This window comes from Leucopleurus acutus (assembly GCF_964270905.1).
Source record: "Leucopleurus acutus genome assembly, chromosome: 6".
NCBI lineage: Eukaryota > Metazoa > Chordata > Mammalia > Artiodactyla > Delphinidae > Leucopleurus > Leucopleurus acutus.
Window position 1 is genome coordinate 67,606,093 of NC_139149.1, and position 14,170 is coordinate 67,620,262.

Sequence of the window (14,170 nt, forward strand, 5' to 3'; positions counted from 1 at the left end):
TCTGAGGAACAACAAAAAAAGCTTCTCCTTTATTTTTACACCACCAGTAAACAGAGTATTTTAATCCTTAACCTATTCTGTCTGTTATTTAAAAAATTTTTTTACCGTCATTGTGTTTCAGTATTTTACAATAATTATTTAATAACTAAAACTGTGGATCCATAGCTTGCTGAATATTATCTGACTGTTATGCTAATAGTGTGTTAGATAACCCAGAAAATAGCCACATCTTTATCCCCATCGAGCTTATAGTTTATGTGTGCAGTACACAGAATGTACATGAAAAGCGTTTAAAACATCTGTAAGGAAATTTTAAAGAAAATTGGAATAAGAGAAAAAGAGAACCTAAAAAAGCCCTTTAGAAACATAGCATTTAAGGAGTAGACAGACAAGAAGTTTCTAAGGAAACTCAGAATAATCCAGCAGGCATAAAAATTGGGAGATGGAGGAGAAACTTTTAAAAGGAAAGCTATGGCCAGTGGAGTGAAAAGGTGAGAATTTGTTTATTCTGAAATTGAGTAGTTGAGCAAATAGTTCTGATGTATTAAATGATGCAAAAGCATGAATGGAGAGTAGATCAGTGATGAAGAGAAGATATGAATGTTAACTGTTTTTTCAAATAAGAATGATAGCTTAAGAGTTATAGGTCTTTTTGTCTTTTTCATACAGTAATGACTAAGGGAAAGGGCTCTAAGAGAAAGAGAGCTTGATGCAGAAAAATCTGGGATGAAACTGGAGAAATACCCTAGCCCTGGAGAGGATGTGATCAGAAGTACAGGTTGGAGGGATTAGCTTTGAAAAGAGATACAGTTTTCTTTCAGAATGGAGAGGAGGGAATGATGAGGAAAGGTATGGGGAAATTTGTAGGTGTTGGGAAAGAAGTTAAGAAATTTCTGTCCATTTTCTTTGTGTCAGTGTCATATGTTAGAAGAAAAGGAGTGGGTATTGAAAAGGGATTTAAGGAAAATAGTAAAGATCTGGAATAATCTTTGTGAGAAAGTGGAGGGGTTGTTGATCAGGGGCACTGAAAGCAGTTTAGAACAGCACCAGAGCCAAAACCAAGGTGGGAGACCCCAAAAGTATAGAAGCATCGTATCAGTTTGGTATTTTGTTAATGCTACTACTTATTTGAATTCTCCATCCTTCTACCTGTTTTCTTTTCACAGGTTCACGAGTCCTTGCAAGCCATGGGGAGTAGTGCTGATAGTTGTGACAGTGAGACAACAGTCACATCATTTGGTGAAGACCTTGTCACACCAACAGCACAAGACCAGCCTTATTTTAATGAATCAGAAGAGGAGTCTCTTACCTGTCCTCAGATGGGAAGAGAGAAGGCAGCAACAATTGCTGACAAACGGTCAGATGGCCACGATTTCCCCCAGTGCGAGGCTGTTGAGAATACAGGACATCAACAGTCCACCTGTAGTGCAGGGGATCACGTTACTGAAATTACTGAAAGGAAAGAGGTTGTGTCTCCAGCACAGCCAGTGGAACTACTGAGGGAAGCAAGTGCTGAAAGTGATGTGGATAAAAGCAGTGAATGTGAATTTGCCCAGTATACCACCCACCATATTCTTAAATCATTGGCTTCTATTGAAGCTAAATGCAATGAGAAGGGCACTGAAAATACAACTGGGCCTCCCTCTTCTGTGGACAGAGTTAATACAGCTTTGCAAAGAGCGCAAATGAAGGTTTGCACTCTGTCTAATCAAAGAGTGGGGCGTAGCTTGATAAAGTCAAAAGATCTGTTAAAACAGAGGTACTTGTTTGCAAAAGCTGGCTATCCTCTAAGAAGGTCTCAGTCTTTACCAACCACCTTGCTGAGCCCAGTAAGGGTTGTATCCTCTGTCAATGTTCGGTTATCCCCTGGAAAAGAGACCAGATGCAGTCCACCTTCCTTCACTTACAAGTACACACCAGAAGAGGAACCGAAATTAGAAAGAGAGGCGATTGAGCATGATGGTCAGTCTTTAGTTAAGTCCACCATTTTCATCTCTCCATCATTTGTGAAGAAAGAAGAAGCCGCCCAGAGTGAGGTGAACCGGTTGGAGGAGTGCCATCAGCAAAGGACTCCGGCCTGTTCGCTGTATGCTCCGGCACCTGTATCTCAGTCCACCTGCTCCCTTCACTCTGTCCCCTCCGAGTGGCAGGAAGGGCCCCTGTGTGAGCACATGAGAACTCTGAGCACTCACAGCATTCCCAACATATCAGGCACCACCTGTAGTGCCTTCACTTCCCCTCTCGGGTGTCCTTACTCACATAGACATGCTGCCTACCCTCACCGAGTGTGCTCTGTGAACCCTCCTTCTGCCATCGAAATGCAGTTGCGAAGAGTGTTGCATGATATTAGAAACTCACTGCAGAACCTTTCACAGGTATGAGAAAAAGTTTATCCTTCTTACCTTTTCTTCTTTTATTGGTCTGAGTACCTCTCAATTTTCAGGGAAGCTGGGACCCATCAGGCCTGAGCTACCTCAGCCTCATTTTCCTGCATGCCTCAGCTTATCTGTACCTGCCCCCTCCCAGCGTCTTCCCTCCTAGCTCAAGGGAACAGCTGTAACTAATTCTGAACAAGGTGAATTTCTCTGCGCACAATCTCCCTCCTTTCTAGAGAAGAGATTTTGCTCATTAGGTCTCCTCCCTTCTTTAGCCTCTCCTGCACTGTCGTTGTCTTAGTCAAGTTGTCTCTGTTATTAAAAGAACTTCCCTCTCAAGTACCGTCTGTCCTTTTCTTTTCCATCTGACAGTGTTCACCACCTCTTCTTTCTAAGTTTTCCTCCCCTTGGCTTCTGTGTCGCCGTATGTTCTCCTGGTTCCACTCGTTGCTCTCTGACTAAGCTTTCCCTTCATCTGCTGACTCCTGATGCTGGTCGCCTGGCACAGAATTAGTCTGCTTCCACTGAGTTAAAAGGCTGGGACCACCCCAGAAGAGAAAAAATCAGGTAAAGTGTGAATTTGAATAAAAACGGTCTATGTGTCTTGTCACTTTTAAAGTCATCGCTCTCAGATTTGTTAGTGGGCTGGAAATAATTTCCAAAATAAGCTTTGAAAAGAAGTAAATTGTCTCTTGGTTTGCCTCTCACGTTTCCTTTATTTTTTAAATTAATTAATTAATTTATTTATTTATTTTTGGCTGCGTTGGGTCTTCATTGCTGCGTGCGGGCTTTCTCTAGTTGCGGCAAGAGGGGGCTACTCTTCGTCATAGTGCGTGGGCTTCTTGTGTTGCGGAGCATGGGTTCTAGGCGCTTGGGCTTCAGTAGTTGTGATGTGTGGGCTCAGTAATTGTGGCTCGCGGGATCTAGAGCGCAGGCTTGGTAGTTGTGGCACACGGGCTTAATTGCTTCGCGGCATGTGGGATCTTCCTGGACCAGGGCTCGAACCTGTGTCCTCTGCATTGGCAGGCGGATTCTTAACCACTGCACCACCAGGGAAGCCCCACATTTCCTTTCTAAATCTCTTTCTAAACTACTTATATTTAGACAGTTGAGGAAATGAAGAAAATGACAGTGTAATGTAATGATCGGGTTATTCAGAGTTATAAGAGTTATAAGAGTCGAGAGGCATAGAGTGTATATAATAGATCCCTTATTGTGGTGACATAGTAGACAGGAAGCCACTTGGACAGTAAAAATGAAAGTTGGAACTTTTCAAGTTATGTAGTAAAATACACCTTCTTTTAAGTATAGATTTTATCCTCATGATGATTGTCTCCTAATGATTTTCAGTCTAACCAGAAAGTGGGTGTTTCTTCTTCCTCCTTACAAAATGTAGTTCTATCTACATGTGAGACATTTAACCTTTCAGCTGCAATTATATGAAGCTGGGGATTCCCAGGGTCCTGTCCACCTGCACCCTCAAGTGCACCTGTCTAGGCCAGCTTGTTCTGCTCTAAATGCAGTCTTCTCTTCAGTGTCCCATCAGTAACTCAGCTAATTAATTTCCCCACCCTCTCACCACCCCACCTCAGTAGACAGATGCTCTTCATGACCTGGCCTCTGCCCCTCTCTCCAGGCCCATTCCCTGTGTGTGTGCTCCAGCCACACTGGACTGCATGCAAGCCTCTACACAGGCGTGTGTCCCTAGGTGTCTGTTTCTTTACACATTCTACTTTTTTTTTTTTTACCTAGAACACCCCGCCCTTGCCTTTCTTCACCTGACCAAGTCCCTTTTACCGTTAAGGCTCAGCTCAGGGGTCACCACTGTCGGGAACACTTAACTAATCTGGATTTTTGCTTGTTCCTATCATAGCACTCCCCATGCTGCCCCCAGCCAATATTATATATATATATATATTATTTACTTCTGTTTTCTCTTTTTTCTTACACTGTGAGAACACTTGAAGGCTGGAAGTGACTTTTACTTCCTTTTATCTTTTTCACTGCCTAAAATAGTGACGCATAGTAGATACTCAGATGTCTAAGAATGAGTGTGATGATTGCTTGCTACTTTCTCCAGCCAAGTTAGTAATTTCTGTAATCTCAGAATGATATTTGCTATTGCTTCTACATTTCTGAGTTTTGTTTTTATCTTTCTGCTTTCTCAAGGCAAGAGAGAGGTCCTGTAAGACATAGGTTTGAACTACTTGTGTTCCTTTGCCTCTTTCCCGTTCCAATACACTGACATAACCTTCAACAGATAGGAGTAGTGGGTAGCATTGGGTACTGATTTATTTGGTTCCTGCTTATAGCATGAAGTGGTTTTTGTTTTTTGCCTCAAAGAGAAAAATATGTAGACCCAAAATTCTGCCTTTTTAACACCTTAGATAATTTGGAAGCAGTCACTTTAACATTGATTCCTAATCATACTTCCACTCTTTTGAAGCACCCTGTGATGAGAGGGCCTGATCTTACTGCTGCTCCCTATAGTACTCAGAAGTCATCTGTTCTACCTCTTTATGAAGTAAGTTCTTACTTAAATCTCTGTGTTACAAAATAATTTGTGTGATTTAGAAGTTAATGCTGTTGTATTGTATTTTAGAATACTTTTCAGGAGCTCCAAGTAATGAGGCGGAGCCTGAATTTGTTTAGAACGCAAATGATGGATTTAGAATTGGCGGTGCTGCGTCAGCAAACCATGGTTTATCATCATATGACTGAGGACGAAAGGTAAAAGTTCATTTGACTCAAAATATTTTGCTTTCTAAAAAGCATTGTTAACTTTTTTTTTGAAGCTGGGTTTTATTTCTACTGTTGTGTACCCTTTATGTAGTCTGTGAACCAGTATAAATAAAATTGGGCATAGTGTTCTGCTAGGTAAACTTCTCTGCCTTTGGTGGATTGAGGAAGATAGTGGTTGCAATCTGTTTTTATTGTTTGGGATATTTGTAATCGAGGAGAGAGAAAGAAAAACCAGTTCTCCCAGTGGTTACACCTATTGCAGTCGCTGTTGTGCTAATTTATAGAACTTGGAGTTCAGTACCTTCTGAAAGCTTGTGAGAGAGTTGTGAACACTGAATCTCCAAACTGCTTTTTTCAAACTTTGTGCCTACTGATAGATATGAAGTTGATCAGCTCCAGAGCTTGAGAAATTCAGTCCGAATGGAACTTCAGGACCTGGAGATGCAGCTGGAGGAGCGTCTGCTGGGGCTGGAGGAGCAGCTTCACGCTGTGAGTGTGCCTTCGCCCTTCCGCTCCTCAGCACTCATGGTATGCTACCTTGGGTTGTGCATAGGTTTTTCACTCAGGACTTGTTTATAATGTTCCACACAATTTAGGACAGATGTCTCAATTTAAAAACACTTATTTTAATGGCATTAGAGGCATGCAGAGTTTTTAAGGAGCCTTTCCCACAAATCAGTGGAATGTGCAAGTTGTAATTATTTTCTTAAATGTTTAGTATATTTAGAAATACATTGAAAAATCATAATTTTTAATAATAGAAAATAAGGAGCAATACAAAAGTTTAGGGATTTTAAAGGGAAAATGATAGTGGGTTAACATATGACTGATATCGATGTTAATCATTGCATGTAACTGAAGAACACAGATATATGTAATATATATATTTCACTTAGACTTCTTTTCCCCCTTTCTTGCCTTTGAAAAAAAAAACTGTTTCCTTTAAACGTTCCCTTTATTTTGGATTCTTTTCCATTCTTTATGTTTTTTAAGGAATCAAATGATATCTTCGTAAAAGCAGAGAAACATGTATTCAACCAAGAGAATAGAAAGAAACACTGTTTCTCTTTATTTTGTACCACTGTTCTTACTCCTAAGGTTCCTTTCCATGCAATTTGAACTCCAACAGTTGTATTCTTATTTTTGCCAAAATCTTTCAGTCCTAGAATATACTGTTTTGAAATGTTGAAATACTGAATTTTCTCTTTGTTAATTGAACGACATACCTGATTTTGTTAAAAATAAATGCATGAATACACACACATATATATGCACACATATGGAGTAGAATAAGAATGTGTGTGTGTATACACATATATATGTATAGCATAGACTAAGAATATCCTGTATTGTCAATGAATATCTTTTTCCATAAAAGGCTTTGATCCATTATTCTGAGAAATGTGTGTTGGTGAGAGCAGAGAATCAGAACATCTTCTATACAAACTTCAGTCACAGTAACACATTTTATAGGATCCTGTGACAGTTTAGACTGACCTTTGTGACATAAAGGACTGCTTCAGAGCAATAATTAGTTCATTATAAAACACTTGCAATTTGAAAAAATACACACACACACATATTGTTCTTACTTTTTCAGGGGATGTGTGGCAGTAGAAGCGCTGATAACTTGTCATGCCCTTCTCCATTGAATGTAATGGAACCAGTAAGCCTCTTTCCTTTTAAATCACTGGGGAAGGGAATGATATAATATTTCATAAACACACAGTTTTCCTAATATAGATGAATTTTTTTTAAAATACAGAATTTGATAAGTTAGTTAAATTGATTAGAAGTGACTCGGGCACTTCTGAAAGTCCACCGCCATCTTTGGCCACTGAAGAGCCAGTTAATTGCAAAAGTGATTTATCTTTGTGGTCTAAAGGAAATAATGCATCATAAAAAGTAATTCATGCTCCAGGAAATGTGCTTTCACAGTCTGATTCCAGGTCCTTTTGGTAATTGGATCTGTAAGATGACTACTTTTTGAACAAAAGTATGATTTTTATTATTTTTTAAGCAAGTCAGTTCATTTGGGGGGCATTATGAGTAGCTATTTTATTTTTTACAAGTTACTCTTCTTTATTTTTTTTTTTGCGCGATATGCGGGCCTCTCACCGTTGTGGCCTCTCCCGTTGCGGAGCACAGGCTCCAGACGCGCAGGCCCAGCGGCCATGGCTCACAGGCCCAGCCGCTCCGCGGCATGTGGGATCCTCCCGGACTGGGGCACGAACCCGTGTCTCTTGCGTCGGCAGGCGGACTCTCAACCACTGCGCCACCAGGGAAGCCCAAGTTACTCTTCTTGATAAGTAATTTGGACCCCTGTGTGGGACCAAGTAAAATTTCATCCAGCTATAGTTTAGTTACACATTTCATGGCTTGATCTCTGTGAATTTAAATTTTCCTTGCTATTTTTGCAAATGAAATTGAGTAGTAACTAAATGAATGCATTAGAATCATGTCTTTACAAGTTAAGTGATTTGGGGCAGTAATCACACCTAGGATTTTAATCTTCTTTTAATTACCAATCTTAATTTCAAGAGAGAAGAATTACAATTTTTCTCATCTCCAGGTCACTGAACTGATGCGGGAACAGTCATATCTGAAGTCTGAATTGGGCCTGGGCCTTGGAGAAATGGGATTTGAAATTCCTCCTGGAGAAAGCTTAGAATCTGTTTTCTCCCAAGCAACATCAGAGTCATCTTCTGTATGTTCTGGTCCCTCTCATGCCAACAGAACTGGAGTACCTTCTAGTGACTCAGTGGGCAGACCCAAAACCCATCTGGTACCAAGCAAGAAAGTATTCCGAGCGTCGGTGGCCTTAACACCAACTGCTCCTTCTAGAACAGGCTCTGTGCAGACACCTCCAGATATGGAAAGTTCTGAGGAAGTTTTTGCAGCTGAAGAAGCCTCAGAGGCTGTAGGACCTAAATCTGAAGTGGAGAAAGAGCATGGAAGAATCTCATTATTGCCAGCTGCTGAGGAAATGCATAAAAATGTGGAGCAAGATGAGTTACAGCAAGTCATAAGGGAGGTGAGTAAAATCTATGCTCAGTTTGTTTGGAGTAGGTTTTGTTTGAACGTTAATTATAAGCTATTCCTTTGATTCACTGTATTCAGTAATTTTCCCATTGATCCAATTTGTGTCTATTAAGTACCTATGAAGAAGGCATATGTAGGGTTCAAATAAGTGAACACATGACAAACTCTCTAGATCTCTGTTTCCACCTTTGTAAAATTAGGGATTATAATTTAGATCTCTTCCCGGATTAAAAGCTGTCATTTAATAATGTCCATTGACATAAAAAAATGGTGTTGAGATTTTAAGAAGTAAAAAAAATTTGAGCTGTTTGGCTTAGTGGGTGGAGAAATGTGGAAATTATGTAAGTTGTTCAAAGATAGAAATACAAAATGAAAAGAAGGTTTACCTTGTGTGATTAGCAGTATGCAGACCTGAAATATTTAACAATAGTTGTAGGTTACCAAAAAGACTGCAGAAACTTAGGAGGATTAGTAATCAAGGGCAAATATTAATTGAGAAAATTAGTAAAATAGTTGCTTTTGGCACTAGGATCAGGTGGTAAGGAATAGTATGTATATCATTTAAAAAGGGAGACTGCTATAGATACATGATGACTTTTTTTTCCTTTTCTTCTCAAATCACATTGTGTCTTTGGGTGTCTTTGGGTGCAAAATCCAATAGAGTGCATGGAATAAAAATTACACATGTTGAATTTATTTTTTTCATTTTGTTCCCTGTATTAAGAGTAACTCTAAGGAAGAACCATAATTACTCATAATTCTTTCCAAATGAGATACTAAAATCCATGATAAAAAAGGATCATTCATTCTTTCCAACAGTTGAAAAGAAGAATATCCTGTAAGTTAAAAAAAAAAAAAAAGGTTTATAAGTATCTTAATGAGTACCTGCTCTGTAAGGGTAAAAGAAAGATATGAGACATGAGTCCTTAAGCTTAAAATCCAGTAGGAAGGTAAATAAGACTAACTCAGGAAACAACTGAAAAATCATACAGAAATCATTTGGTATAATGTATTGAGAACTAAGAATTTAGAACTGGAAAAAATCAAACTGAGCCAGAGAAATAATTAGTGTCAGTGACTCCCTCTTTTTAATCTGTGTATTTCCAATAAATTCAGTAACGTGAACTTAACATATTTTTAGAATTAACTCATGAATAGCATAAAACAAATTTTTAGTGGTTATAGGTCAATAATGGTGGCAACAGACCAAAATGTTCCTTCAAATGGGCCATTGATCCTCTGGGTCCAAAGATTAGTTCATGTGTATTAGTTGCCACCATTTATAGCTGCATGATAGTAGCTTGAGAAGTATACTGAAAATACTCAGTTTTGTTATATAGTATGATATATGCATTCCTAAAAATCGTTGTGCTATGCAAATTTGTATAATAAAAACACAGAGCTTATGGGGAAAATAGTATTAGAAGCATAACACTCAAAACTTGTGACATGTTTTTAAAAAGGTAAAAACCTAATAAAAACAGTAACACTATTTTATAAATGTTAAATGGTTAAGAAATACATAAATACTGCAATAATGTGACACTTTATCTTGAAAAAGACCTGAAACTTGCTTGTGGAATTGGACTTTGGAAGGGTTGCACTTGTGAGTTATTGTGGAGTGGTGGAGGAGGGTGGGAAGGGTTGCACTTGTGAGTTATTGTGGAGTGGTGGAGGAGGGTGACATGAAGTCCAGCAGAAAGTTTTAATGCCAGATGCAGATAGGTGTGCTTCATAACACAGTGAACTGACATAGCTGGTAGGTGTTTAATGTTTGTACAGTTTGGGTAATCTGTTCCCTGGTTCAACTGACATTCAGACAAATTCACATTTACAAAACAAGCATTCTAGCAGATGAGACTGCATGTATGTAATTTCTTTTCATGACATGAATTACCAACTTAAAAGGTCTTAATTCTATAAATTTATTTGTCCTACAAATGTAATTACTTTTGTAGGTTGATTGTGGCTGGCAGATATTTAGCAGGGTCTGTACATCTACCTTGCTCAGTTAGTTAGGTGTGACTGATTATAATTCATTCTTATTTATGTGTTTCACATCACAGATCAATTTTTCAGTAGAATTTTTACTCAAAAAATTATTTTTCTCCACAGTATATATGTTAACTGAGGAAATAAGTTTTAAGGTACTCTCCCCCCACCCAGAAATGTGATTTTTTTGTTCCTTTTAGCTTGTTTTGGTGTGAAAATTTTCCTTGGAAACTGGACTTTATGTACTCATTTAGCACAAATACTCCCTTAATGCACACTTGAATCCTCATTTTTAAAGTTGTTAATGGATGGCCTGATATGTGCTGTAAGTAATTTCCTGGGTGTAAAGCATCCCTAAGCCAGAACATTGATTTTTTTGGCTGATAGAAAATAGCGTACATGTAGAAAAGTTGGTTGTTTCCATCATAATGTGGTGGTGCTAGAGAATTAATCATTTATAAGAACATCCCATCAAATATGGAAGATTTTATAATTTGAAGACTGATATGCAAGGCAAATGTTCGAAGAATTTTTCAGAATTTGTTATTAAACCTGTTAATTAGAAACTCCCTAATTCAGAATTTGGCATAGTTTGGACAAACTTTGGCTTAGTATTGACCCTTTTAACTGTCTACAAAGAAGGACTTAGCAAGCAAAATACGTAGTAGATCAAACAAGGCATAAGAAGGAATACTTAAAACTACAGACTAATATCACTGATGAACAGAGATGCAAAAATCCTCAACAAAATACTAGCACACAGCACATTAAAAGTATCATACACCATGATCAAGGGGGGGTTTATCCCAGGAACGCAAGGATTCTTCAGTATACGGAAATCAGACATCAATGTTATACACCATATTAATGATTGAAGGAGAAAAACCATATGATCATCTCAACAGATGCAGAAAAAGCTTTTGACAAAATTCAACATGCATTTATGATAAAAACTCTCCAGAAAGTGGGCATAGAGGGAACCTACCTCAACATAATAAAGGCCATATATGACAAACCCACAGCAAACATCATTCTCAATGGAGGAAAACTGAAACCATTTCCTCTAAGATCAGGAACAAGACAAGGATGTCCACTCTCACCACTGTTATTCAACATAGTTTTGGTAGTTTTAGCCACAGCAAGCAGAGAATAAAACAAATAAAAGGAATCCAAATTGGAAAAAAAGAAGTAAAGCTGTCACTTTTTGCAGCTGACATGATACTATACATAGAGAATCCTAAAGATGCTACCAGAAAACTACTAGAGCTAATCAATGAATTTGGTAAAGTAGCAGGATACAAAATTAATGCACAGAAATCTCTTGCATTCCTGTACACTAATGATGAAAAATCTGAAAGAGAAATTAAGGAAACACTCCCATTTACCATTGCAAAAAAAGAATAAAATACCTAGGAATAAACCTACCTAAGGAGACAAAAGACCTGTATGCAGAAAACTATAAGACACTGATGAAAGTAATTAAAGATGATACAAATAGATGGAGAGATATACCGTGTTCTTGGATTGGAAGAATCAACATTGTGAAAATGACTCTACTACCCAAAGCAATCTACAGATTCGGTGCATTTTCTATCAAACTACCATTGGCAGTTTTCACAGAACTATAACAAAAAATTTCACAATCTGTATGGAAACACAAAAGACCCTGAATAGCCAAAGCAATCTTTTGAAACAAAAATGGAACTGGAGAAATCGGGCTCCCTGACTTCAGACTATACTACAAAGCTACAGTAATCAAGACAGTATGGTACTGGCACAAAAACAGAAATATAGATCAATGGAACAGGATAGAAAGCCCAGAGATAAACCCACGCACATATGGTCACCTTATCTTTGATAAAGGAGGCAAGAATACACAATGGAGAAAAGACAGCCTCTTCAGTAAGTGGTGCTGGAAAAACTGGACAGCTACATATAAAAGAATGAAATTAGAACACTCCCTTATACCATACACAAAAAAAAACTCAAAATGGGTTAAAGACCTAAATGTAAGGCCAGACACTATCAAACTCTTAGAGGAAAACATAGGAAGAACACTCTATGACATAAATCACAGCAAGATCCTTTTTGACCCAGCTCCTAGAGAAATGGAAATAAAAATAAACAAATGGGACCTAATGAAACTTCAAAGCCTTTGCACGGCAAAGGAAACCGTAAACAAGACGAAAAGACAACCCTCAGAATGGGAGAAAATATTTGCAAATGAAGCAACTGACAAAGGATTAATCTCCAAAATTTTCAAGCAGCTCATGCAGCTCAATATCAGGAACACAAACAAACCAATCCAAAAATGGGCAGAAGACCTAAATAGACATTTCTCCAGAGAAGATATACAGACTGCCAACAAACACATGAAAGAATGCTCAACATCATTAATCATTAGAGAAATGCAAATCAAAACTACAATGAGATATCATCTCACACCAGTCAGAATGGCCATCATCAAAAAAATCTAGAAACAATAAATGCTGGAGAGGGTGTGGAGCAAAGGGAACCCTCATACACTGTTGGTGGGAATGTAAATTGATACAGCCACTATGGAGAACAGTATGAAGGTTCCTTAAAAAACTAAAAATAGAATTACCATATGACCCAGCAATCCCACTACTGGGCATATATCCTGAGAAAACCATAATTCAAAAAGAGTCATGTACCACAATGTTCATTGCAGCTCTGTTTAGCCAGGACATGGAAGCAACCTAAGTGTCCATCAACAGATGAATGGATAAAGAAGATGTGGCACATACATACAATGGAATATTACTCAGCCATAAAAAGAAATGAAACGGAGTTATTTGTAGTGAGGTGTATGGACCTAGAGTCTGTCATACAGAGTGAAGTTAGTCAGAAAGAGAAATACAAATACCGTATGCTAACACGTATATATGGAATCTAAAAAAAAAAAAAAATTAGTCATGAAGAACCTAGGGGCAAGACAGGAATAAAGACACAGACCTACTAGAGAATGGACTTGAGGACACGGGGAGGGGGATGGGTAAGCTGGGACAAAGTGAGAGTGGTAGTGTCTATATGGACATATATACACTACCAAATGTAAAATAGCTAGCTAGTGGGAAGCAGTCGCATAGCACAGGGAGATCAGCTCGGTGCTATGTGACCAGCTAGAAGGGTGGGATAGGGAGGGTGGGAGGGAGGGAGATAGATGAGGGAAGAGATATGGGGATATATGTATATGTATATGTATATGTATATGTATAACTGGTTCACTTTGTTATAAAGCAGAAACTAACACACCATTGTAAAGCAATTATACTCCAATTAAAATGTTTAAAAAAATAAATAAGTATAGCATCAGAGAACCAGGTTTAAAAAAAAGGAATACTGATGTCCTTAAGAAAATAAACTCTTCTGAAGCAGTTTAAAAGCATGTGTTAATAGATAAGTTAGTCTAATGCCATTTACAATTTAAACAAATAATTTGGGTTATCATCTTAGCTCAATTACAATGGTGTTCTGTTAAACTTTGTTTACAAAATATTTAAAATTCAGATTATTCTTGATTCTGTTCATTTAAAATTGGTAATCTTTTTACTTAAATATACATGGTACTGAATTCCAATTTTTTTTAAGCTTATTATATCAGCTACCAAGAAAATTAGATTGTCTTCCCAGTAAATTATGGGCCTCTAACCCCATTAACAAAGCTACTATTCATGAAGAAAAGATTTAAGCTTGGGTTGAACAGTTTTGTAGGTGAGGATTAAACATGTTTGGCAGACACTTTCAGGGAAGTTTTCTTATTGCAGTCATGGATGCATGAAACGATGTCTATCAGGCCTTTGTTTCCATTATTTCATCATATGTGAACTTTTTAAAAAGAATCCTTTCATTATTTATAATGTGTTAATGCAGTAGTTTAATGCAGTAGAATTCTTTTGAAGGAACACACTGGAAGTTCTTGCAAATATTCAATACACTCATTTAATAACTAAGCTTTTTGTCAGATGAAAGATACACCATTCCTGTGCAGATTGCAT

The 14,170-nt window shown here is 37.9% G+C and overlaps 1 protein-coding gene and 1 long non-coding RNA gene across 5 annotated transcripts in view; one reads left to right on the forward strand and one right to left on the reverse strand.

Moving 5' to 3' along the window:
- The window catches only part of LOC309963243, a 244,831-nt gene that overhangs the window by 44,158 nt on the left and 186,503 nt on the right, over positions 1 to 14,170 (reverse strand). The window lies entirely within an intron of this gene.
- The window catches only part of ITPRID2 (ITPR interacting domain containing 2), a 39,163-nt gene that overhangs the window by 20,337 nt on the left and 4,656 nt on the right, over positions 1 to 14,170 (forward strand). For 2 of the 4 annotated variants that reach the window (XM_082841465.1, XM_082841466.1), the window contains exons 11-16: positions 1,167 to 2,375; positions 4,822 to 4,899; positions 4,978 to 5,105; positions 5,495 to 5,645; positions 6,718 to 6,783; positions 7,690 to 8,151. In XM_082841465.1, coding sequence (XP_082697591.1) covers positions 1,167 to 2,375; positions 4,822 to 4,899; positions 4,978 to 5,105; positions 5,495 to 5,645; positions 6,718 to 6,783; positions 7,690 to 8,151 — 2,094 coding nt within the window. The remainder of the gene's footprint in view (positions 1 to 1,166; positions 2,376 to 4,821; positions 4,900 to 4,977; positions 5,106 to 5,494; positions 5,646 to 6,717; positions 6,784 to 7,689; positions 8,152 to 14,170) is intronic. The other 2 variants (XM_082841463.1, XM_082841464.1) reach the window with 2 other exon arrangements.